The 25,375-nt window shown below is 35.9% G+C and overlaps 1 protein-coding gene across 27 annotated transcripts in view; it reads left to right on the top strand.

The window, feature by feature from the left end:
* The window catches only part of WDR7 (WD repeat domain 7), a 355,616-nt gene that overhangs the window by 265,268 nt on the left and 64,973 nt on the right, over positions 1 to 25,375 (top strand). For all 27 annotated transcript variants that reach the window (XM_001488090.5, XM_070275718.1, XM_070275720.1 and 24 more), the window contains 3 exons: positions 1,330 to 1,479; positions 2,055 to 2,137; positions 24,830 to 24,929. In XM_001488090.5, coding sequence (XP_001488140.1) covers positions 1,330 to 1,479; positions 2,055 to 2,137; positions 24,830 to 24,929 — 333 coding nt within the window. The remainder of the gene's footprint in view (positions 1 to 1,329; positions 1,480 to 2,054; positions 2,138 to 24,829; positions 24,930 to 25,375) is intronic.

Consider the following 25,375-nt stretch of genomic DNA (forward strand, 5'->3'; position numbering starts at 1 on the left):
AAATATTAAATAAATACCTCTGAGTCTGCCCAGATAACCTGAAACCTATTAGTCGTATATCTGCCCCAGCCATCTTTAACAGGCATGCAGCAAATATCTGTGAGGTGAAGGTAGCTAGAAGGGAGGAAGGAGGATCCTAATAGCAAATTGTATAGGTTTATGTGAGGTGATGGGACTTTGAATTCATATCTAAAATAAATTTGTAGACTAAGGATATGTTTTTCTAATAGTACATACTGTAATAGTGATGTCCCACTGTATTTAAAATGTACATGTATATGTGTTTATGTATTTTATAGGTATTATATATTCATATAAGGTGTATGTATGTATAAATTAACAGACATATTAGCCATGGAATATTTTTTGCCAGTTTTTCCCATCAGAGAATTATGCACAGATAGTAATAGTGAATATACTGAAAAAGCCTTACATCAGTCTGACCACTTATACAGGTCCTATAAATGTGAGGCATTAAACTGCCTCTTTAAAGAGAGTAAACAAGTATTTATTATTAGTTATGTTTTTTAACTTATTTTGCACCATTTACATATGAGTATCTTTAAATTAACTGTTAGAATAGCTATGCTTTGGATTTATTCTACTCCAGCATATGGTTAGAAAGGTAGTTTTAAAATATTTTAACATCGTAGTCCACACTTATTGCCTTTTAAAAACAAGTTTTCCACTTCACTTAGAGTTTTAGAGTAATACTGAAATATTTGTCGTTGTTATTGCTGTCCCTTATGCCATCTCCATGCCTCCTCCTCCAGGGCTAGTCCATGGCTAGTCCAGGGTCCATTAAGGCCCTTTCTCCTCTGAACTTACAATTTGTATGGGGGAAACGTCACACTGAACTTACACTCTTTGCAATGCCAATTATTTTTGGAGGGATGTTTATTTGAATTTCCCAACTTGATTATAAAGCACATAGAATGGTGTATAAGCATCATTTACTATCATTACTTGAGAACAAGGAGCATATCCTATACATGCTGGTATCTGCTATCTGCTGTCCACCTCAGTGCCAAGTATCCCAACTTCTCAAACCTTCAGTGTGTCTCTTTTTAAAAATGTCATGATAATATTATATTAAATTCTCATATAATACCCAGGAATTTATTGAATTTTATTAGAGAATACTGAGTTTTTATTGTGCTAAACACTCTTTTGCAATCAAAAGTATCTCCTGACCCACCCCAAGAGATTTGTCTTTGTTGATTCTTTAGTTTTTATATTGTATTAATAAGTGAAAAATAAAGCAGTGGGTAGAAATGTAAAATTGTATCGAGTGTCACCCATATCGAGTGCATGGATATGTTTTTATAGGTACACAGACATACTGCTCTTGCAGCAAACACCCAGTCGCAGCAGAATATGCACACCACAACTCTCGCACGAGCTAAAGGGGAAATTCTGAGAGTCATTGAAATTCTCATTGAAAAGATGCCCACAGATGTTGTAGATCTTCTTGTGGAGGTAAGAAGATTCTGATTTAAATGACATATGGCTAAATTAAATATTCCAGCGAAGTAATATAAATCAGCCTATTTCCAGCATCTCTAAAAGAAAGAAAGAGAGGTAACTAAAATGAATTAACTTTTTTATCATTCCTGGAGACTTTATTTAAATTTCCTCCAAAATCAAAATGATTGCTCTGTCCTTTTACCAATCACGTGGAATTGGTATGTATTAGAGTAATTTTTAAAGATCATGTTCTCTTTGACATCTTTCATTATAAATAAAAGAAAACATATAGTGTGCTTAAATAAAAGCTACCAAACTGTTTATAAATATGAATTGCCTTTAGAGTAAACAAGTCTGATTTCTTTATTTTACTGCACTGTCTTACGAATGTTTTTCACAGATGAGAGAAAGGATAGCCGTAGTATAAAGTAAATATACTGTAGTTTTAGTAGATATACTATAGTTTTAAAGTAAATATTAAAATCAAACTATCTAAAATGTCCATGGGCAAATGAGGCCTAAGATAATAATTTAAATTTTGGAAAATTATTTGCAATTAATCTTAGATTTGTATCTTCTCTATAAAGGTTATGGATATCATTATGTACTGCCTTGAAGGATCTTTAGTTAAAAAGAAGGGTCTTCAAGAATGTTTCCCAGCCATCTGCAGGTAAAGAAGCCTTTGATAGCATGCAAAATAATTTTCAGTAACAAAAAAGTAAAAAGCATTTTTTTAGCATGGTTAGTCTTGCTCAGTTAGAAATCCAATTGTTAATATCTGCTTACTTCCTAAAAGAATTTAGGCAAATTTTAGTCAAATACACAAATATAATAGAACCAGCTATTTGAAATTGTCGTGAGAGGTTTTCTCACAACTTGAAAAGTGCATAAGAGATAGCATCTGTGGAATATGTCTGTATTCTTATGTTCGGCACTCAAATTATCATTTACATTACAGAGAGAGGGAGCTTCTGACTTATGAGAGAAGATATACTTTTCAGCCAATAGAAACTTTATGCCACACTTTTGCTGGTAAATTTTATTTTTAAAATAAAGGCCAGCATTTGCATATCATCCTAAGTATAGGTGTTTTCCCTATGAGAAGACAGGAATAGAAGCCAAGAGCAGTTTAAACTTTTATAAACTGTTGCATCCATTAGTTATAACTCTAAGAATCTTGTATGTGTATAGCTTATGATTGTTATGAAATGAAGATAGTTTAAATGTCAAAATGTAGTAACATTATGTTTATTTTTTTAAAGTAGTTTTTGGTTCTCAAAATGTTTAAAGCTTGATGTACATTTTGCTAAAAGTTTTTTTACTGCATGTAGTCAGTAGAAATAGTGTTTAAATCTGTTGAAGATAATTGTTTTTGTAGAAAACAGAACAACCAGTTAGTCATAGTTACATAATATTTTTCTTTTTAAGACAAGTTCAATGATATCCTTACTTATTTTTGCTCAGTTCTCTGAGTACATTGTAGTAGAAAGCTTTATGTTAGACTATAAGTTGCTTGAGAGCAGTGACATTACACTGTGCATATATACACTATGTCTTCTGTATTTCCTGGCATTTCAGCAAATGTTTGCTGAATTAGTTGTACTCTGAGTCCTCCAATATCTTTTTCCATATTTACAATAGACTTTTTATCCTAACCTCTTCATTTTATTGTTTCTGATTTATGCCATCCAGAAGTTAAAAGAAGAACGCATATAAGAAAAAGATTATGCTGTAGTATACATTTGTACAGGTGGATATTTTCTTGTGATATAGATTAGGCATGTTAGAATACAGTAACTTTTTAACATCATGCCATATTAATTCTGATTTATGTTCTTTTTGTTAAAAATTGTATATATCAAATCCTTTTGTGCAATTAATTGGTGTTAAGAATACATGTAGCAGTCCAGCTTGGTGGCATAGTGGTTAAGTTTGCACACTCCACTTCAGCAGCCCCAGGATTCATGGGTTCAGATCCTGGGCACAGACCTATACACTACTCATCAAGCTGTGCTGTGGCAGTATCCCATATACAAAATAGAAGAAGATTAGCACAGATATTAGCTCAGTGACAGTCTTCCTCAAGCAACAGGGCCAATCTTCCTCACCAAAAAAAAAGAAAGAAGACATGTAGCTGTTACATGCCTAGTCGATTGTTCTCTCAGGAGATGTCTAAGTGAAAATAGACATTTGTCACTTATTGAAAGTGAGGAAGCACTTTTGTTGGGACTCATGTTACTGAATGTTAGCAAAGCATTCCTTATAGCACCAGTCACCATGATGTAAGTAAGCCTCCTGGAGTCAATGTGAGGACACTGTTCAGCGTTAAACGCTGTCTGTCTTTTGCCTTGCTGAAAGCCTGCCTCCTCCCCAAGCAGCATGCTCCGTTCCGTAAGTCACCTGGTTTGCTGCCTGTCCACTGTTGTTTGCTGTTGTTTAATCACTGGGGAGTAAGGATTCTGCTTGAATGCTAAGGAGGCATCTGTGTAAACTGAATGCTCAGTGCCAGGTTTTTCTGATTTAGCAGAAAGCAATTGTATTTTGTTTATTAACTTAATACCATTTATTGAACACCTACTGTGTATCAAGTACTAGGTAGTCCCTGGGGATTCAGTGATGAATGACGTGACATCCTCAAGGAGCACAGGGTCTAGTAGGGTTGGTAGTTATAAAGACAAATAATTCCAGGGTGCTGTGTTATGTGCTGGAGTAGAATTACATACCAGGGACAGGGTTGGGCAATAAATGGAGTGCTTAACTCTGGATATGGGAGTCTGAGAAAGTTCACAAAGGAGAAGACAGACTACTAACAATATCTGTGAAAAATGCTTTCATAAAAGTGGTTGCCAGATGGAGAGGAGGAATTGTTCTCTGCAGGGGTTTGGCGGGGGTGGTGGTAGGAGTGGTGGGGGGTTCTGGGAAAGCCTCACAGAAGATTTGATGGGGTGGGCTTTGCAGAATACATAGGCATGTGCCATCTTGAATTACAGAAAGAACCGGTCCAGCAAATGTTTGGAGGCTCAAACATATACAGTGAGTTTGGCAAATGCTGTGTAATAGGGTCTAGCATATGGATTGAGGATGGAAGCCTAGTATAGTGCCAGAGTATAGGGCTTTGAATTCCATACGAAGGAATTTGACCATTATTCTATAAGCAATGGTGAGTCAGCAAAGTGTAAACAAAAAGGTGTAATTCTTTTCCCAGAACATAGTTGATAAGACATAATTTTATGAAACATCAGATTTATAAGAAATAGTTGTTGACTCTCTCTTAATTAAATTGTTAGATACTGTTAGAGCTGTGAAGATATAAGCCACACAGGCCCATTTATTTGAGTCAGCTTATAAACATAGAAAGATTATTAACACATCAGGTTGTAGCTTATGCTAAGTGTTAGTTCAAACAGACAATAAATTATCAAGGACTTCAGAGAACACTAGGCTTAGACCTCAAAAGTTTTGCAGGTTGATGCCATGCTACCTACTGGCTGATTTGTACTAGATTGATAAATGAACAACAAAGATATCAACGGAAGTTAAAATTATTTTATTGAATAGCTGCCATGTTCATGCCATTGTACTAGGTGCCTTACAGTACCTATGAGCCCTCTACTTAGAAATAAATGCCTTTCACTAAATATGAAACTCTAGTCATTGATGTGAATATCTGTGGTCCAGTCTTGTGTCATTTGTTTTTAAAATCTTTATATAAAGATTTATATAACTTTGTGCTTTTTGTTTGTTTGTTTTGTTTGTTTGCTTGTTTCCTTTCCTTTACCCTTTTTTAAAGATGCTATAGGTTTTACCTTAGGCTAACCTCTGTGATGTTGCTATATACCAGTATTTAGTTGCTGTGGTTGATGGATCATAAGAAGGTGTAAAACTTTATTTAGCGTTCTTTTTAAGCGAGATGACGTTTGTCAAAGCATCCAGCAAAATGCTTGTGATTTAAGTATTCAGAGAATGTTAGTTTTCTGTGGATCTCTCCATCTTAATAATAATATGAAAACCAAAAATATATATAAGAAATTAGTTAATACATATTTCAAAATATTTTACATGTATAAAAAGTACAGGATTGACATTATTATCATTTTAATATATTTTTTAAAAATTAGTTTTCTTCCAAAAATATTAAATAATTTTTAGTCAGTGTTATAAAGGTGATCTTCATGTCTAAAGTTGTATTAATTAAATTACAAGCTAATATGGTATACTGAAGTCATTGAATATTTAAAAATTGAAAGTATTCTGCCTTGGGTTCTGCATAAAATTCACTGTTTTCTGTGAGTACCAAGATGAAGTAGCATCATTGAATGCTGAGTGATCCTGAGTTTTGTTTTCTTGGGTTTGGTTTTGTTTTTAACCTTGACCAATGGGCTTGTGATTCTGATAGGCATCTGGTTTTGAGGTTTTGGTTCAGAATTTTAAAACTTTTAATGTGGTAATTTCTCTAAGATTTTCTTTATTGTTGGTAATTTGGCAGTTATTTCTCAGATTGCATATTGAAATAAAATTACCATTTTACTGTTATTGTGAAAGTCTTGAGTTTTAGCTTAAGCTAAGCTCTATATGTTGCTATATACCAATAGTCAGTTTTATTAATTCAGGTTTGTTTGTTTATTCATTTATTTATTCAGGTTTATTAATGATTATATGATGACTTAATATATAATTTAATGAGTGGTGGATTCATCCACTCAGTTATATTGTTAACTGAATTTCTTTGTTCCCTGGCATCTTTAGTCAAAATATATTTAAAGTTTAAGCTGAAAGTTGTAAATTTATTGAAAGAAAGAAAGACTGATACAAAAAGTTTGATTTTTCTAGTTTTGTTCATATAATGGCTTTTCTATGAATTCTTAAAACTTCGCATAATATTTTCTGTTTAAAAATAGAAATGGATTAGAACACATGCCAGTAAAATTCGATCGACATTCTTACCACTGACCAAAACTCACTCACTGATATTAAAACTTGAGGTTATAGCAATGTACAATTAATAAAAATAATAATGTAATCATGCTTTTCATTTATATAGCACTTTACAATTACCAAGTGCTTTCAAACCCATTAATTCTCAAAAAATTATTTGCAAAAGGCATTATGTAAATTAAAAATTTTTGGAGAATTAGATTGTGATATTTATTGGTCAAGTGACTAATAAAGTTGTAGCTCTAAGATAAGACTCAAACCTTCTTATTCATAGTCTGTTGCTTTTGCTATCCAATTTTTAACCTGTATTTATTTATTTATCCATTTATACATACATACACACACACATACATGCAACACCCACTTACCTTGTTCCGTAAAAGATTTTAAGCAGCTTTGAAAGTTACTGTAAGACGTAAAAATAGTGAGGGAATTGAGGCAAAGGGAAAATAAAAATAGGAAAGAAAGAAAAGCTGAGATTGTTTAGAAGTCCTTTGTATTCACCAGAGGTGAGCCATAAATTTGTCTCTAAACTTCCTAGCAGCCAGTGTGCAAAGAGGGGCAGACCATCAATACCTAAGGCACAATGCTCGTATGGTAGAAATAGAACCATTGTTCAGGAGAAACATACCTGAAAAACTAAGACCCATGTGAAATTGAGAGTCCTCAGATAGAACATATAAAATACTTTTCAACAAAGTATATTCACTGTTTGTTAGTTGAGAGACCTGAGGACCCAGATAAGAAGGTGAAACTTAAAAACAGATATTGAGTGCTCACCGCCTGTTAGGCCCTGTGGGGAATAAGATCTCTAAGTGTAGTTGCTGGACTTTCAAGAGAATCGCCTGATTTCTAGGCTCCACCTGAGAGCCACTACATCAGACTATCATGAAGCTTGGGAAGCTGCATTTAACACCCTCTCCTGCTGATTCTTATGATCACTAAAGTTTGAAAACAAGTACTCTAATAATCCAAAATCGAGGGAAACAAAACCTGAGTCATTGTTCTTTGTGACCATGTTCTGTTGTGTACAACCTTGGATCCCTGATTGCTTATTTATTGAATAAAGTTGAAATTTCCAAGGAAACATCTGAAGACACTCCACCAGCCCCCACATTCCAATGATGCATCAGTAGTTTTTAAAGACTTCCTAGACAGCATCACAGAATGCCAGCGGAAGACTTTAACTTCAAACTGTTCATTATCTTTTATCTAAAACTCAGTTGAGAAAAGAGAAACTTAGAAGCTAGATTAAAAACACATGGTCCGTTTATTCCTCTCCATGTTCTAGTTTCTATCCCTAGATTAAACTAAACCATCAGAGAGTGCCTGTTTGGACCACACTGCCTGGCCTCCTTCAGAGTTGCCTTCCCCAAGTTCTTCTTCAGCATGATTGCCGCAGTTTGCGTGGAGGACCCTTCCAAGAGAGTGTAGCAAGAAGACTGTCAGCGCATTTATTGTAGGGATCATGTTGATGTCCTGCAGTGTATCGTTTAGGGTCCCTTCTATGAAGACTCAATCAAGACATTTCTCTTAATTCCAAATGGCAGGCATTTTTGCTTTGTTTTGTACTGAGGAACTAGTATGTGTTTTGTTTTTTGTTTTGGGGTTTTTTTCCCCCGACGAAACCAATGTTATTTTAAAAATTTTGCTTTGGCTGATAGGCAGCTTAAAGCCAAATTCCCTGCCTAACTTTAGTACTTTATGGCTTACCTCTCCCATTCTCTTACTTCATCATCCCACCTCAGGCCTATCTTCTTTTTCTGTCTTTTTATTGTATTATATGCTATAAGCTTTCCTAAGTCCTTTGTGTAGTGTGTGTATATACATGTATGTATGTACATATGTATGTATATGTGTACATGAAACATATGCACATTTTAAATTTTATTTCAAAAGCCATAGAAACAATAATCATAAACATAATACCAACTATGATTATTTTCTAAAAATAAAAATAGCTTCATTGTGTTAACTGAAATATCCTAGATCTTCCTATATCTTATGTATCTATAGATATTTTTCTATAATATATTTAGTAAAAGATATACAAATTACATAATTTTAATTGCTGTATAAAGTTTATAGTCATAGATGTAAATATTCCCTAATAATTCACATTTTAATTTCAGGGATATTATTAATAATATAGTGGCATCCATTAATAATACAAGAAAATTATTTAGGGCCAGCCCAGTGGCACGGCGGTTAAGTGCCCACGTTCTGCTTTGGCGGCCCAGGGTTGGCCAGTTCGGATCCCAGGTGTGAACATGGCACCGCTTGGCAAGCCATGCTGTGGTAGGCATCCCACATATAAAGTAGAGGAAGATGGGCACGGATGTAACATGCTCAGGGCCAGCCTTCCTCAGCAAAAAGAGGAGGATTGGCAGCAGATGTTAGCTCAGGGCTAATCTTCCTCAAAAAAATAAAATAGAATAAAATAGAAAACTTTAAAAAAAAAAAGAAAAGAAAATTATTTCGATTTCAATGCCCTTGAGAGAATATAGCACAGACTTCTTTCAAAACAGTTATACAAAATAATTCTGCTAGATTTTTCATCACTATAACAAATAAGGCTATATTATATAGGAATTAAACTGCATTCTTTTTAGAATGCAGATATATTGGCAACATGATTGTTACAACATTGAATTAATTTTATGTTTATGAATAAGCAGGATAAGAAATACAATAAGGTAACACTGAAGAAATGAATTCCTCTAGGTTTCTCTCCCAGCTCATTGGACTTTGCTTTGCCTTTGTCAGTCTTCCAGATCATCTTCAAAAAGGCTTCATCCAGCACTCTAGCTAATTATTGTTAGAGGCAGAAGTACAGAGGTTCTGAGTAATTTACACTTAATTGCCTGGGCTATAAATAATGCAACATCCTCAGTTAAAAATACCCCAGACACTAAGAAAATAGAACTAACTTCTTTCACGGCTTGGGAAGATAAACATCACTGAAGTTTCCTCAGAATTCATTGTTAAAATGTATTTACCTGTTGGTGTGTTACTAAACTTTAATATCCTTGTGAAGTCCCCCATATAGCAGCTCAATCTATTTAATTAATTATTCCTCTTTTGGTCGCTGTATAAACACAGTGACTCATTTTACGCTACTATACTTGGTGCAGTAGCATAAAGTGTGAAAGTGTAGAAAAGGACAGATGTTACTGAGAGAAGCAATACAGAACACACGTGCATGATATACACTTTAAGGGCTTATTACTCATTTTGCAAAAATGTTCTTTACTAATCTCAGAATAGAAAAATTTAAATTCTTATAAGCTACTGACTATCACTCAATTAGAAAGGAAGGTAAAGTACCTCTGGAAATATAATATGATTATAATGTAATTTTTTAATTTAAGCCTATTTTATTATATTCTTGAGGACTGGTAGGGACATAATTCATAACAAATAAAGGATTAGGGATTTTTTAAATGAAATTGTAAGTTGATAGGAAAATAAAATTATATTTGGAGATATAAGAGGTTTCAGGATATATTCATAGCAAATGTTAGATATGCCTCTAAATGCAATTTTTAGTCACTTAACAGCCCTTCAAGTATGCGTGTTGTAAGTAGCTTGAAGAAAGGGGCTTTTGCAACCATTTCTTTTACAGTGCCCTATAGCAACAAGTAGAGGGCTTCATCTGGCCAAAGCCACATGCCCCAGAATTCCCAGATAGATCCTTATTTCATGTATTTTTATTCTTTGAAATTGAGGCAATTTGTTTGATGTATAACTAAGAGTGGTTTAATTTTTATGCCTTTTAAAGACTTGTCAAATAAATTCACAGATACCAAAGAAATCCTTTGTTGGACTCTGTCCCAATTTTTAGTTTAGAAAATATGAACACTCAATATAGACGCTCAATACCTGTAGTTGAATAATGATACCAGCTACACCACTTTGTGTGTTTCATCCTTAATTTTGTCATAATAAATGGCACCAGTTATTTTACTTGAGCAGGGACCTTGCTGCATTATTTTTATAGAATTACAAATTGTAGAATTTTGAAAGTGAAAAGGACCTCGTGTCATGAATTACCTACTCCTGCCCTTCATTTTACAAACAGACAAACTTAAGAGCATTTTTGTGCTGACAGTCAGATGAAAGTGATGCCAGCTTTGCTGAACGGATCCCACACCTGCTCTGTGTTCTGCAGGGTGGGCTGAGCACCCGCTGCACAGGCATGCACAAGTCAAGGGACACACAGAGTCGTGCTGTCTCATCAGAGGATGAACTAACTGTCGTGCTCCAGCCCCTGGCTTCTTCCTTGCTTCATCCTTCATTCCATCCTCTCTCGCCTCCTCTTGGGCTTGGCTCTTTAGAGAACCCTTCTCTGACTTGTATCTTCAGCTGCTTCTCTCTGGCGTCTTTTCCTCATCCTGGAAGCATGCTCTGTTATCTCTCATTTAAAAACCCTTCCTTCCCTCTGCATCTCCTTGTCTACTCCCCAGTCTCTCATTTCTCCTTCTCCAGGGAAAGGAGTCTGCACTCCGTCCATTTGTCACTTCTCATACCCTCTCAATCTACTGTAGTCTGACCTTTGCCCCCTTATTTTGCTGATATCTCTCTCTCCCTCTGGTTACAATATTTGATTACCAAATGTTTTCCAGTCTTTATTGTAGTGGTTTTCAAACTTTTTGGTCTCAGGACCCCTTAAAAATTGAAGCCCCAAGGAGTTTTTGTTTATAAAGGTTATATCTATACATTTTTAATGTATAAGAAATTAAAACTGAGAAATTTTTAAAATATTGATTTATTAAAAATAATGATAAACTCAGTTCATGTTGATATAAAAACATATTTTTATGAAAAATAACTACTTACCAAAACAAAAAAAATACTGAGAAAAGTAGCATTGTTTAATAATTTTGCAGATTTCTTTAATATCTGGTTTAATAGAAGACAGGTGGGTTTTCATATCTGCACATGTCTTTAATCTGTTGCCATATGTTGTTTTAATTGAAGTATGTAGTGAAAATCTGGCATCACACAGATATGTAATTGAAAAAGGGAGGAGTGTTTCAATAGCCTGTTAAGATTCTTTTGCATCTTCTTTGGTAGTTCACCAAAACTCAACACGTGGTTGTTTTTTAAAGATCAGTTGCAATGTGGAGTCTGCAATCTGAACAAACATTTCATACTGTTATATTCACTCCACTGATGAATCTTGCACTTTGGGTCTGTCATCCATGCGTGATTATTTAATGTTGTGCATTTGTCTCTGCAAAATATTGGTTCACCGAGTCATGTGTGTTCTCCATATATTGCCACATTGCGATCCACAGTATCAAAAACCGCATTAGCTAATATCACTCCTGATCTCATCAGAAAAGTCAGTGAGTATTAGGAAGCCACATACCATTTTCCAAAACTCTAATTTTTACTTCAAAGCCTGAATTTTATCATTGGCAACAAATTCTGTCAGTTGTTTTCCTGGACACGAACAAAATAGTTCATTTTCAAGAAAATGTCTGCCAAATACCCAAGTCCAAGTAACCACAGTGTGTCTCTTGGTGATACTTTCAAGAAAAATGGTGTTCCATGAAAAAAACGGCTAGTTTGGCTTGCACCTCAATCTTACAAGTATTTTTCCCCGAGACAACCATCATATTTCAGGGTATGGTAGAAGTGCTTTGTGTATACTTCCCATTTTGTCACACTAAATATTAAAAGGATATGTACTCAAGGGTCAAAATTGAAGTAAAATTAATAATTTGTACTGCTTCATAAAGGACATTCTTAAGTGAAAATCCCTATATCCCAAAGTCATAACCTTTCCTAGGATCCAGTGCCTGGGAAGAAGATAGGCTGGACTTCAGGAAGACCTCGGATTATTTTTTCTGAGACTCAATACAAATCCTGAAATTTATTCTACTTACTTTAAAGGACGCTTGACTTTTCTAGGGATTCCTGGCTTTCCTCAAATTCCATTGCTGCTGGGCCCAGAAGGGGATCTCCTTAAAGAGCCCTGGACTTTTGGTGTTACACAAAGCGTCATACCTGGCAGCAAAACTGCCTATCATTTAGGGCTCACATTGCAGATGATATTCTATTAAATGTGTCAGACCTGTGTTCTTCAAATCCCAACCTCAAGTTCACTATCCTGAGGGCACGTCAGTCTTTTTTCTATTCCTTGAATAGGGTCAATCTTATTTCTACCTCAGGACTTTTGTTCTTGCTCTTCCCTCTGCCTGGAATGCTCCTCCTCCAGATCTTGACATGGCCTGTTTGGTTTCATTATTCAGGTCAACTCCCTTGACCTTCCTATCTAGAATAGCCTCCTGGCCATCTCTGTCCCATTACCCTTTTATCTTCATGGAATTTATATACTCTGGATTCATCTTGTTCATGTTTTTGTTTCCTTGTTAGGCGCATAAGATCAGGGACCTTGTCTGATTCGTTTCCTGTTGTGTTCCCAGCCACTTGAGCTGTTGAATGAATGCAGAGACGCTGTGCCTGCAGTGAGTGGTCAGAGGATCTGCTCCTGGAAAGGAGGGCGAGGGCAAGCACTCTAGGCCCTTCCTCCACGCCCTCTTCCTGCTTCAGCTTCCGTAGCTTTCCCTTCTCTATTTCTCAGGCACTTCTTCCCAGTCCTCAATCTCCTCTCATCCTGTTGAGTACAGAGTTATCCTATAGTCTCTTCTCAGCAGCCTAAGTGCCTATCAAGTGTTTAGCTTGCTTTCATTTCATTGAAACAAAATGCTCAAAGATATGCAGTATATATAATTCCCAAAGATACAGAATATATGTGAAATCTTAAGATATATAGACACTATATATACTCACACTATGTGTACTTAAGATAAGTATACACCCACACACATATGTACGTACTATACTTTTTCAAAGATAGGAGACTCTAAGTCTGCGATTCTCAACATTTTTGATCTCAGGTCTCCTTTCCCCTCTTAAAAATTATTGAGGACCCCAAGGAACTTTTGTTTATATAAGTTATAACTATCAATATTTGCCATACTAGAAATTAAAACTGAGAATTTTTTTTGATGTCACTTTGATCTTCACCACAAGTCAAGAGGCAGGATAGGCACATACTCTTTTTTTTTTTTTTTTTTTGAGGAAGCTTGGCCCTGCCAATCTTCGTCTTTTATTTTCTCCCCAAAGCCCCACAGTACATAGTTGTATATCCTAGTTGTAGGTCATTCTAGTTCCTCTGTGTGGGACACTACCTTAGCATGGCTTGATGAGCGGTGCTGCATCTGCACGCAGGATCCAAACCAGTGAACCCCAGGCTGCTGAGGCAGAGTATGCAAATTTAACCACTCAGCCACGGGGCCAGCCCCTAAAACTGAGAAATTTTTAAAGTATTTTATTTAAAAATAACCCATTGTATGTTAATATAAATAATATTTTAATGAAAAATTATATTTCTAAGACAAATTAGGAGAATGGCACTTTTTAATATTTTTTCCAATCTTTATAATGTCTGGCGTAATAAAAGCCAGCTGGATTCTCATATCTGCTTCTGCTTATGGTGTTTCACATCATGTAGAATCTGGAAAGGTCAGCTATACACCGTGAGAAGAAGAGTGAAAAAGGCAGGTGACATCTTAGTGTTCATATGGAAGCGCCTTTGACCTCAGACCGTGCTTTGAGGACCACTGCTCTAAGCCATCGCTGTGGGCTTGCCTCCCATAACAGATGAATCCTAGAGTATGGGGGCTCCCGCCTTTGCCTCAGCCACCCGTGCAGCCTTGGGCATGTCTCTAGGCTTCAGTTTCCTCCTCTGCAAAACGAGGGGCTTCCAGTGCCTAGTAACCTGTGAAACGATACAGCTCTAAAATGTTAGAACTTTGTGAATATTACTCTACTTTTCTCATGCCTCATTTATCAATATATGATTACCAATCATTCCACCTTATACTAAGTTCTGAAACATGTTATAATATATGCTTCCTCATATAGCTATACATATACATGAATGTGCAGCTTCTTTGATGTTTTCCTAGTAATTCTTTGAAGTAATTAGCTATCAAATCTAAACCTACACTAGATTATGTAATGAACAAAGGACTCAATTAATATGGAAAGTAAGTTAACTGTTTTTTTAAAAAACAAGGAGTTTCTATTTTTTAATGCTGCTTTTCTAGTACCTGATAAATCATTTTTCCCACAGAACTTTAAGTGGAAATCAGAAGCATAGTTGTAACATAGTATTGCTGTTGTGCTTTTAAAAGCATAGCATCTGTGGTACATCCAGACAATGGAATATTATTCAGCACTAAAAAAGGAAATCAATTATCGAGCTATGAAAAGACATGGAGGATCCTTAAATGCATATTACTAAATGAAAGAAGCCAATCTGAAAAGGTCACACACTGTATGATTCCAACTGTATGACATTGTGGGAAAGGCAAAACTATGGAGACAGTAAAAAGACCAATGGTTGCCAAGGATTAGTGGGGAAGAAGGGATGAATAGGTGGAGCACAGAGGATTTGGGGGCCGTGAAACTACTCTGTATGATACTATAACGGTGGGTGCATGCCATTATACAGTTGTCAACACCCATAGAATGTACAAAACCAAGAGCGAGCCCTAAGGTAAACTGTAGACTCTGGGTGGTGATGATGCGTCACTGTAGGTTCATCAGTTGTACAAATGTACCACTCTGGTGGGGGACGTTGATAATGAGGAGGTCTGAGGGGTGGGGGCCAGGGAGTATATGGGAACTCTCTGTGCTTTCTGCTCAATTTTGGTGTGAACCTAAAACTTCTCTAAAAAACAAAGTCCAGGGGGTGGCTGGCCTGGTGGCATAGTGGTTAAGTTCGCATGTTCTACTTCAGCAGCCTGGGGTTTGTAGGGTTTGGATCTTGGGCACGTACCTACCACACACTGCTCATCAAGCCATGCTGTAGTGGCATCCCACATACAAAATAGAGGAAACGGCACAGATGTTAGCTCAGGGACAATCTTCCTCAGCAAAAAGAGGAAGATTGGCAACAGAGGTTAGCTCATGGCCAATCTTCCTCACCAAAAAAAATTTTAAAAATACTATCTAGGGGGCCACCCGTGTGGGCCTAGTGGTTAGGTTTGGCGTGCTCCAGTTATTTCAAATAACACTAGATGGTATTTCTTTTTAGAATTGAAAATTAATATGAAAAGAAAATATTGACTGGTTTTTAACACGTAAATATTGTCTTGGTATGCAATTTCCAAAACAGAAAAAAAAGAAGTCACTGAAGAAATAGAAATCAGTAAATGAAGTTTGAGTGATTTAACAAAGTAAAATAATTTTTAAGCAATCATGTGGCTTTTCTTGATTAAAAATTTCTGGAAGTATTTTGGAATTCTTCCATTTATTCAGACATTTAGTCTGTGTCTGCTCTGTGCACTGTGCCATGCAGGGCCAGCGTGGTCTACTCAGCTACATCTGATCAGTCAGCCACTGTCCCTGCCCTCAAGGGCCTTGAAGTTGGCTTGGCAGAGACAGAGTGGTTAATCAAAGAAATGTCACAAATGCTATGATGAAAGGGTATCCAGGACATTGGAAGAGTCTTAGGTGCTATGATGGGAGGGCCATAAAGGAGGGAACTGGCAATTGTGCACAGGAGGAAAAAGGAGAATTGGTGTTTTAGCTGAATTTTAAAAGATGAATAGATGGGGCTGGCCTGTTGGTATAGTAGCTAAGTTTATAAGCTCCACTTTGGCGGCCCTGGGTTTGAAAGTTTGCATCTTGAGTGCAGCCCTAGCACCACTCATTAAGCTGTGCTGTGACGGTGTCCCACATAAGATAGAGGAAGATTGGCACAAATGTTAGCTCAGCGACAGTCTTCCTCACAGAAAAAAAAAGATGAATAGATGTTAATCAGGCAAATAAATCCTTCTGACTCCAAATTCTAAACTATTTCCATATGCAAAATAGGCTCTCATTGATTGAAAGACTATATTAAATACAATTGTGAATCTCTGACTAATGAATCAGTGATCACTTTGCAAAAATTACGTGTATTCTTTTACATTATGTATTTCACTGCCAAGACTGAAGAAATCTCAATCTCTGCATAGAACTGACCAATGTATTTAGTGGCTCAACTACTTGGGCTTCTTAGTGGGCATTAAAAAGACATTAGTATAGTAAAGAAGGAACTAACTTTAAAGGACTCAGGATATAAATTTCTCTAATTCACTATAAACGGATAAATCACCTGAATTTTAGTAGTATCGACATTGAAATTTAAAGTGTTTTATACTGATTATCTTTCTATATGCCTTTGTTGGGAAGCATCTTAGTATGATTTTACATAGAAAATGTACTTTATATTAAAACACTTTTATTCACTTGTGTCCTTTAAATGTAATTATTGCTTACTAACAGTTGTTTCCATTAAAAAATACTACAACTGTGGCACCATACAGCCATTAAAAAGATTGAGGTCAGTCCATTTCTGCTGACATGGAAAGATCAGTAGAAGAGAAATTTAAAGAGAAACTAGGAAAATTTCAGAAGAGTATGCAAAATAAAGCCATTTTTGAAGAAGAAAATTTTATGTCAGGGTTGGTATTCATGCATGTACATGTATACATATGAAGAGAAAAAAAGTCTGGAGAGACACACCGCAAAGTGTTTCTCGTGGTTCCCTGGGGTGCTAGAGGGCACGAGTGGGAAAAGGTACCCTTCCTTTCTTAACTGTTTACTTTTCTGTAGTCTCATCTCTGTGTTTCTTTTTTACAATGAGTGTGTATTCCTTTAAAATTGGATATATGTTAGAATAATTCAAGTGAAAGAAATGGTATCACTGGGGAAACATTAAAGCTATAATATAGATAAAATGCAAAAAATTCAAGGTAAAATAAGTTTTTAAACTTTGGAACTGAATGGGGAAAAAAAAAGAAGAGTTAAAAGTCTGTATTTTGAGAGGGAGTTTACCTTTTCTAAAACTTTGTTATTATGTAGACAGACTGATTGATTCTGCTTTTCAAGGGAAAAGCTGAATCAGCTTTGTTCACCCTAAATGGGCACTTAAAATCCAGTAAAGAAATGAGCACTGTCTGCTTGAGAACAGTGCATGAGCTCATTTTTTTAAAAGTCCTCCAAACCTGTGGTTTGTTCTCATCCCATATGGCGATAACAATAATGGGTTGTAAAAGAGCTGCTATTCTAACTTCCAGTAAAATTCTTAGATTAGTTACCTTTTATAATAAATAAATAATTATACAAGTTACTCCTGTACTCACATGAGTAGAAATTCCTCTAAAACTGTTTTAGTCCATTTCCCTACTCCTAGAAACTCCCCAACAGATGGCCAGCTTTCAGGATTAAAGTTCTTCATGAGAAAAACAAAGACTCTAGAGCTTCCAGGAGGATTCCATTTCACTATGTAACAGGAATAATACTTAATTTTCAGATTGTTTGAAATGATACAGAGAAGAGTTTCCAACCCAAAACCCTGTTATTTGTATTAGCAACTTTAAGCTGAAACTAAAGTAATTTGCAATTGTTATCAGGTTATATTTGCAAATCACAAATATTTAAGAAATATGCAAGTTTGAAATGTTTTGAGGTGTTCATTTCCCTTACTTATTAGAATGTTAGTAGTCAGCACTTACTTGACCCAGGAAAATTAGCAAATAAATTACGTCTTATTTATTCTTTCTGTAGGATATATGCAGAAAAGCAAATGATAATGATGATGATAATTATGATAGCTACTACAGTTTGCATGTACTTACCATAGTAAGTGCTTATTATGTGCCAGGCACTGTTCTAAGTACCTTACATGTATTAATTTATTTAATCCCCACAACAACCATAATGAGTCCTATTATTGTTCCCATTTTACAGAGAGGAAACTGAGGCATAGACAAGTTAAGTAACTCGCCCAAGGTCACACAGTTAGTCAGTTGCAGAGCCAGATGATAAGAGACCTCTTTCTCAGCCATCACAACGCACACTCAACATGCATGGTATTTTTCCTTGCAGAAATTCTGCGCCCTGGACACCCTTGGAAGCATGTCCAATTCTCTTTTTAACACCCCAGCTACAGTGTGCCTATACAAGTTTTTTCAGAAGGAAAGTAATTCACCTATTAAATACTCAGCAGTGTTATTCGGGAAATGCCTATTTACTGTTTACAGTGTGCAAGATGCTGAATGGGAAGTTGTGACTCTCAAATGGAATTCTCCAATGTCCATCACTATCCCAGAATGAGAGGTCTGTCCATTTTGTCTTTTGAACTGATGCCTCCACTGGAATGAAGCACTTCTAGAAAACGTTTCCCCACCCTCCACCACTGATACCTCTGAAAACTAACACACCTCCCCTTGAGCCGATGCCTTCAACAAAGCCACTTTCGTGTCTCTAAATCTTTCAGACACATTAGCAGCAGGAGGCTGGAGTTCTTGGGGGTGTGTACAAACATTTTCTATAAAGTGCCTCCTCCTTTACCAAGCACTCCCCCTTGGTTACTGCTGTGCATCTCTGAGGGCTGTTGACCAATGCTCTGAGAACGTACTCCTGAATCTTTGAGGCCCTGGCCCCTCACATGGTGGCCCTCAGAAGAGCTCTTTGATATCTCATAATAGCCAGCAAGGGTAGGTGTTGTCACTGGTACCTTCTTGTGGTCAGAGTGACCTGTACATTGCTCCTCTGCAGAAAACCTACCATTCTTCCCTGCAGAACAGGTTTGCTGTGTTTAGGACTCAACGCTTTTCCATGGATTGTTAGGAACACGTCGTGGGTATTGAGCACAGCCCTCGTCCTCCCCATCCAGTATGTACAAGGAATAAAAGGATGCAGTGTGTTGATTAGATTTTAAATAATTGTTTGCATTAATAAAGAAGCCTGCATGCATATCCTGAAGAGTGTAACCAAATGTATCAATCTAAAAACTTACTTCATGCAAATTAAAAATGCGATACATTTTTTCCTTGTATTAGGAAAAAAATAGGAGTTTGAAAATACTAAATGGGGGCACTCTTTTACTTTTAGTGGAAATTGAAGGTAATTTGGCATTTCCTATCAAAATTTAAAATGTGTAAATGCTTTTATCTAGAATCTTGCTTTGGGGAATCTATCCTACAAAAATACTCACCTAGGTGTACAAGGACCCGTGTACAATACAACCCGAAAGTCCATCAGAAAGAGATGGTTAAATAATGGAAAGTACATGCACAAGAGTACAATATAGGTGTGAAAAGTAATGACATGGGAGGATGTCCCATGAAGTATCGAGCGAAGCAAAGTAAGTTGCAGAATAATATATGTAATATACCAATTTTGTAATAAAAATTAGAAAAAGCTCTCAGAAGGTCCACCGAATTGTTAACAGTAGTCACCCTTGGTGGGGGAGAGGTATGAGAGGGAAGATTTACTTTTTACTATAGACATATTGGTGGTGTTTTGAGTTTTTTACAAATACTTATTGCCTTAATACCTTTTTAACAAAAAGTCAAAAGTTTGTGAACCATTTAAAATCAACATCAAGAGTTTCTAAAAGCAACTCAATAAGAATTGCTCCTAATACATCAGTTACTTATGAAAATACGTATACAGTTGTGTATCACTTATTGGTGGGGATGCATTCTGAGAAATGCTTCATTAGGCAATTTTATCATTGTGTGAACATCATCGAGTGTACTTACACAAACCTAAATGGTATAGCCTACTACACACCTGGGTACATATTACTAATCTTATAGGACCACCGTCATACATGCAATCTGTCATTGACTGAAACCTCGTTATGTAGCTCGTGACTGTACAGGTACTTATGACAGTGCCTGATACACAGTTAGCAGTCAGTAAGTGTTAGCTCACATAGTAGTTGTAGTTAATGAACTATAAATAGTCATATTCCATACATTCTATCCCATACGTCTGTACATTTTAGATGGTTTCATGTTAAGCTGTAGGTTAATTTTGGATTAATCAAAGAGTGTTTCTTGTTGCATTTTAATGCTCAAGGATGTGATTTACAGTAACATCTTAACATGCTAAGATCATTACAGATTACCAAAGTCATAGTTAAGAAAGATTTTTTCCAGGTTTCTTTCTTTTTCCCAAATCATATTTCTGCTGAGACTTGCTTGTTTCCTTTTCCTATATTTTTCCAAAATGACTTTTCAAAATTTCACACAAATTTTCTCTTATTCGAGGGCCATTTTTAGTGAAGACAAAAAGGTTTTCCATTCAAGGGAGACTGTAAATAGAGAATACCAAAGTTATTTAGAGACTCAGCTATTGGGTGCTTGGCAAACTCCAGGATACTGCACCAGCGTGGACTTGGTTCACATCTGTACTTCACCTCATGAACCACCCCATTGTGGGGTGAGTTACACCCCATTGTGAGTTACTCCCGAATGGTTGAAGTCACAAATATGGCTGTGGAGAATTAAAAGAACCTATTCCAGTATTTCATAATGATTGATAAGTGATTATTTCTTTTAATTATGTTTTGTGTGATAATACCATGTTCATTGAAATTTATATGTGGCAATAATAAATATCTGGCAATTCTTAGAATAATTTTGGTATTCCCAGGACAATGTTTATACCAAAGATATTTACTTTATTGGATATATCATTATTTAGACTATATTTGCCTTCTTGAATTTCAGCCCAAGTAATCTTTTCCAGTTCCCTGAGATATTAAGTAGTTTCCATTATGCAACTGTCAGTCTCATGCTAATGTACCCAGGCTCTAGGGGCCTTTACAGATAACTTCTTGTAAATTTGCAATTGTTTGTCTCAATTGAAAATACGTTTTTAGAAGGTCATGGCGTGGCTTTGTTTGTTGATTTCTACCTAACTTTTTTAGACAGTTTTTGTTTCCTCTGTTGTTCATCTCAATTATTGTATTAGACCCTATAAAATATTTATTGGTCTTAAAATCCATGTCTAGCATAGTTTATATGCTAGTCACTGAAGGATATGCATAGTGTTTTGAACTTCTTACTGCATTGAACTTTTTACTGTTGCATCCTGCTTGTTTGGACCATATTTATGTATTTATACCTCCAGCAAAAGATGAAAGTCTCTGGTAGAGGGAAACGAGCAATAAACAAAAAAGTTCTTGTTTAATATCTCAGAGATGATAAGTACAATAAAGAATAAATAGGATATTTTGACTAACGAATAATGGAGGAAGGGCTGCTGTATTACCAAGATGACCATGAAGTGAAGGCCTGAGCCAGGGAGGCACTGGGCAGATGAGTTTTCCAGCAGACGGAACAGCAAGTGTGAAGGTCCCAAAGTGGGAATACTCTTGGCATATTCAAGAAAGCACAGGGAATCACTATGACTAGAGCAGAGGGGAGAGGAGAGGAAGTGTGTGAGGTGTAAGGGCCACATCATGTAGGGTCTTGAGGGACAGTTGTGAGCATAAGAGAGAGGTGATTTGATTTATGGTTGAAAAGGTTCACTCTGTATGCATGTGGGCGATACATGCTTTCATTATCACTAAGCTTTTTGGATGATGACCACCCCAGCCCCAGTAAGAAAGACATTTTGCAACATTACTCAATTCCACTTTTACTTTTCTTTCATATACTTTAGTGATAACAGTTCTGACTTAACTGTTTACTTGTGGTGGCCTGAGTAGAGGAGAGCCGTTGTTCTATTTTGAATTTAATGAAAGGATTCTTGCTAGGTTGTTGTGTAAGAAATGCTGCCTAAGTGACATCTTATCAGTGCAGTGGACTGGACACTGAGATACCATTTCCAGAAGGCTCAGCACACAAGAACTCTTACTCTGAGAGACTCCCCTGGCCCAAATTTTGGAGGAGATTCAGGACTTTCTTGTGGGATCATTGCAGAACCAGAATAGTCTTAAAAACTGCAATGAATCTTCTATTAAATCCATTGATACCTTTGGGGGGGGCAATGAGTAATGGGTATCTCACCCTCCTAATCTTGACAGCCTCCCAGTGGAGAACTGGTTCGAGGGGAAGAGTAGTCTAGGGCTATTGTGGGCTCTGCTAAGCCTCAGCAGAGATGGACTCACTGCAGCCAGTGCCCAGAGTGGATACTTGTGAAGTGACTGCATATATACCACAGACTTCTTCTGTTGAAAGAGCCACTGTGAAAGGAATAAACTAGTTTAACAAGAAATGCAAAGATAAAAACATGCCCTAAGACCTTCACTGTCCAGAATTCTTTAAGGTATTGTTTAGAAGTATTAGTCTAGTAGTAAATTGCTAAGAATGAAAAATGCAGACCTGTAATATGTGGTCCTTTCAGGCAGACTAAAGATTTGATACCAAGAATAGATTTCATCTTTTTTTCTCTCATAAATAATGGTGTTTGTAGATGATATAGAAGGATGAGGTTGATATCCAGAGTATAGAAAATGGTCAATGTAACAAAAACATTTTAGAGTCTAGTTTAACTAAGTAAAATTATGTCAACATAAATATATTTTACCAATGGTTTGTTCCGAAGAGGATTATTTTGAGGGGTAATTATATTCATGTTTTGCAGAACGATTTTGGCAATATAGCTGCTACCTCTGTGCAAAGGTTAATAATAGATTAAAAAAATACTTCTGGAAATTTTATTTTCCTGGAGCTATTAATCTGCACAGAATAAACATTTGTGAAAACATTTGTTAACCATTATATTCCATGTTACTCTGAAACATATGAGTTGTATTACATAATTGTATAAATTGTGCTTCTGTGTATAGATAGAGATATAAACATAGATATAGGCATATAGTGATGCCCAATACTTAGATCACTGTAATTACTGAATAACAAAATAGTAAACATTTTTAAACATTTTCATTTTCAAATATAAGAACAATAGATTTTGAATGCTGATTCCTACCTTCTCTATTGAGGTGTAGAGTAAGCTTTAGATGGGAAAAGCTTTGAGAAACTAACTTTTTACCAACTACTTAATAGTGAGGAAGCTGCATATGAGTCAGGAGCCTTCAGTATCCTTCCTTCCCTCAAACCAGTATATAAAGAGGACATCTGATACCTGAGCACAGCAAAACCCAGCAGGACATCCTACAGTAGTGTCTTCCAGGTGACTGAAAATGAAGTATTTATCTTGCACTAAAATGGAAGGAGTTGTGTCACTGGGTGAGGCTTAGGGATAGGACAAAAGTATTGTTGAATCCATTACTTGGTAATAAGTAACAAACGAAAAGTTTAAAAACTTAAAAGCTTGTTTTCCAGATTTATGAAATATGCGTGAATGTCATAATGTCTGCTAATGCCATAATGGCTTTGTCGGAATGTCCCTGATTTCAAAATGCTTACATTCAAACATCTTGTCTCTCTCCCTCTCTCAGCCTTTCTTACCAGAATTTCAGAAACATAGTCCCATGCCCTGGTAATTTTTCACTCTACATTAATCTCAAGAAAGCATTAAAGAAATATTTCTTTTCTATCATCTGTTTTACCTTCCCTGCTTGTCTTTTAAAAAATATTAATAGCAAAATTAGGTTGGTCCTGTGGAACTAAAGAGAAAAAAGACAAGGAATGTGTCTCATAAATATTTAGAGTGAGCCTCTCTTTCATCTGGCAACTCACACTGAGACAGTGGGACTAGATAATGGGGAAGTATATTCAAAACTCTTCGGGGATATAAAATCATACCTTATTTACACTTCTAATAATTTTTATTCTTACCATCCCTGGCTCTAGCCACATGGCCATGAAATTATTATGACAAAGCATAGATCAGGAATTCAAATACTTCATCCAGTCAAGAAATTAATCTAGAAAAAAGAAAACAAATAAAAATAAATTAGCCTCTCATAACTTTCAAACCATCCTCCTAAATTCTATTTTCATACAATGCCAAATAAGCACCAAATATTTTAATTTGTATTACCTTGAGTCACGGCTATCATTTAGATAAACTGATATATGTGGAAAATCTAGGGAATTTGGCAGCTAACTTCTTTCTGGTAGATAACTTTGTGATTTCATTCTAAATTATTGATATAAATTTAAGCATAACATGTATGTAGTTTTTTTATGATTATTCTGCTAGAAAGTATATTTTCACTCCTTAGTACTGTAATAAGTCTTGAGAACATAGTTAGATTGAATATGTAAGCCTTTTCAATTTCTGTTCAAATAGAAATATTTGCATGGTGGTCACTGGAGCAAAATTTGAGTTTTCATATTTAATCTTTTTTTTTATTTGACCCTTATTTCTTATTTCAAAATTCAAGGTATTTGAATTATGAAGTTGTTTTCTGCTGAAAATAATGATTAACAGGCCTAAGTGGTATTCTGCATCATTTTTCTTTCAGTTGATTTTGAGTTACTAAAATGAAACATTTTTGAAAAATCTCAATGTATTAATTATAGATACTTATTTAAAAATATATATCAGAGCTGGCTTTAATCTTTGAAATGTATTGTTGTCTACTTCCATGTGCAGGTCATCTCACCTGGTTTTGTTTTTGTTGTTGTTGTTAAAATGTTCAATTCAGGTTCTACATGGTCAGCTATTATGAGCGGAATCACAGAATAGCAGTTGGAGCTCGCCATGGTTCAGTGGCCCTGTACGACATCCGGACTGGAAAATGTCAGGTAAATAAATCATTGAGACTTCCTCTCCATAAAGTGTGGAAATTATTGAAAGGCATGAGAGACTAGCACTTCACCAATTGACGTGCTGAGCTACTGGAACATTATGGATAATGCTAAAGGGATCAATAGTTTAATGAAGGACTCAAAGACTGTAGAGCCCTCCTGTCTTTATTCACTGGGAATGAAGGGCTGCCTCAGATGGGTTCCTAACAGAGCCCAGAGGAAGGCGGTACTGGTGCCCAACTACTCTGCAATACTTTTCAACAAAGTTTTCTGATTTTCTTATTTTTGCCATTGTTTTCTCAAAAAAGTTTGATGATACACTATTATGATTAATGGCTAAACAAAAATTAATTTTCTGACTAAGTAAAATGAGATGTTTAGCAATTATAAGACGGTGTTCTAGTCAGAGTTCAAGAAAAGAAGAAATCACAATAGCATTTAGT

Source organism: Equus caballus, chromosome 8, assembly GCF_041296265.1.
Source record: "Equus caballus isolate H_3958 breed thoroughbred chromosome 8, TB-T2T, whole genome shotgun sequence".
Taxonomy (NCBI): domain Eukaryota; kingdom Metazoa; phylum Chordata; class Mammalia; order Perissodactyla; family Equidae; genus Equus; species Equus caballus.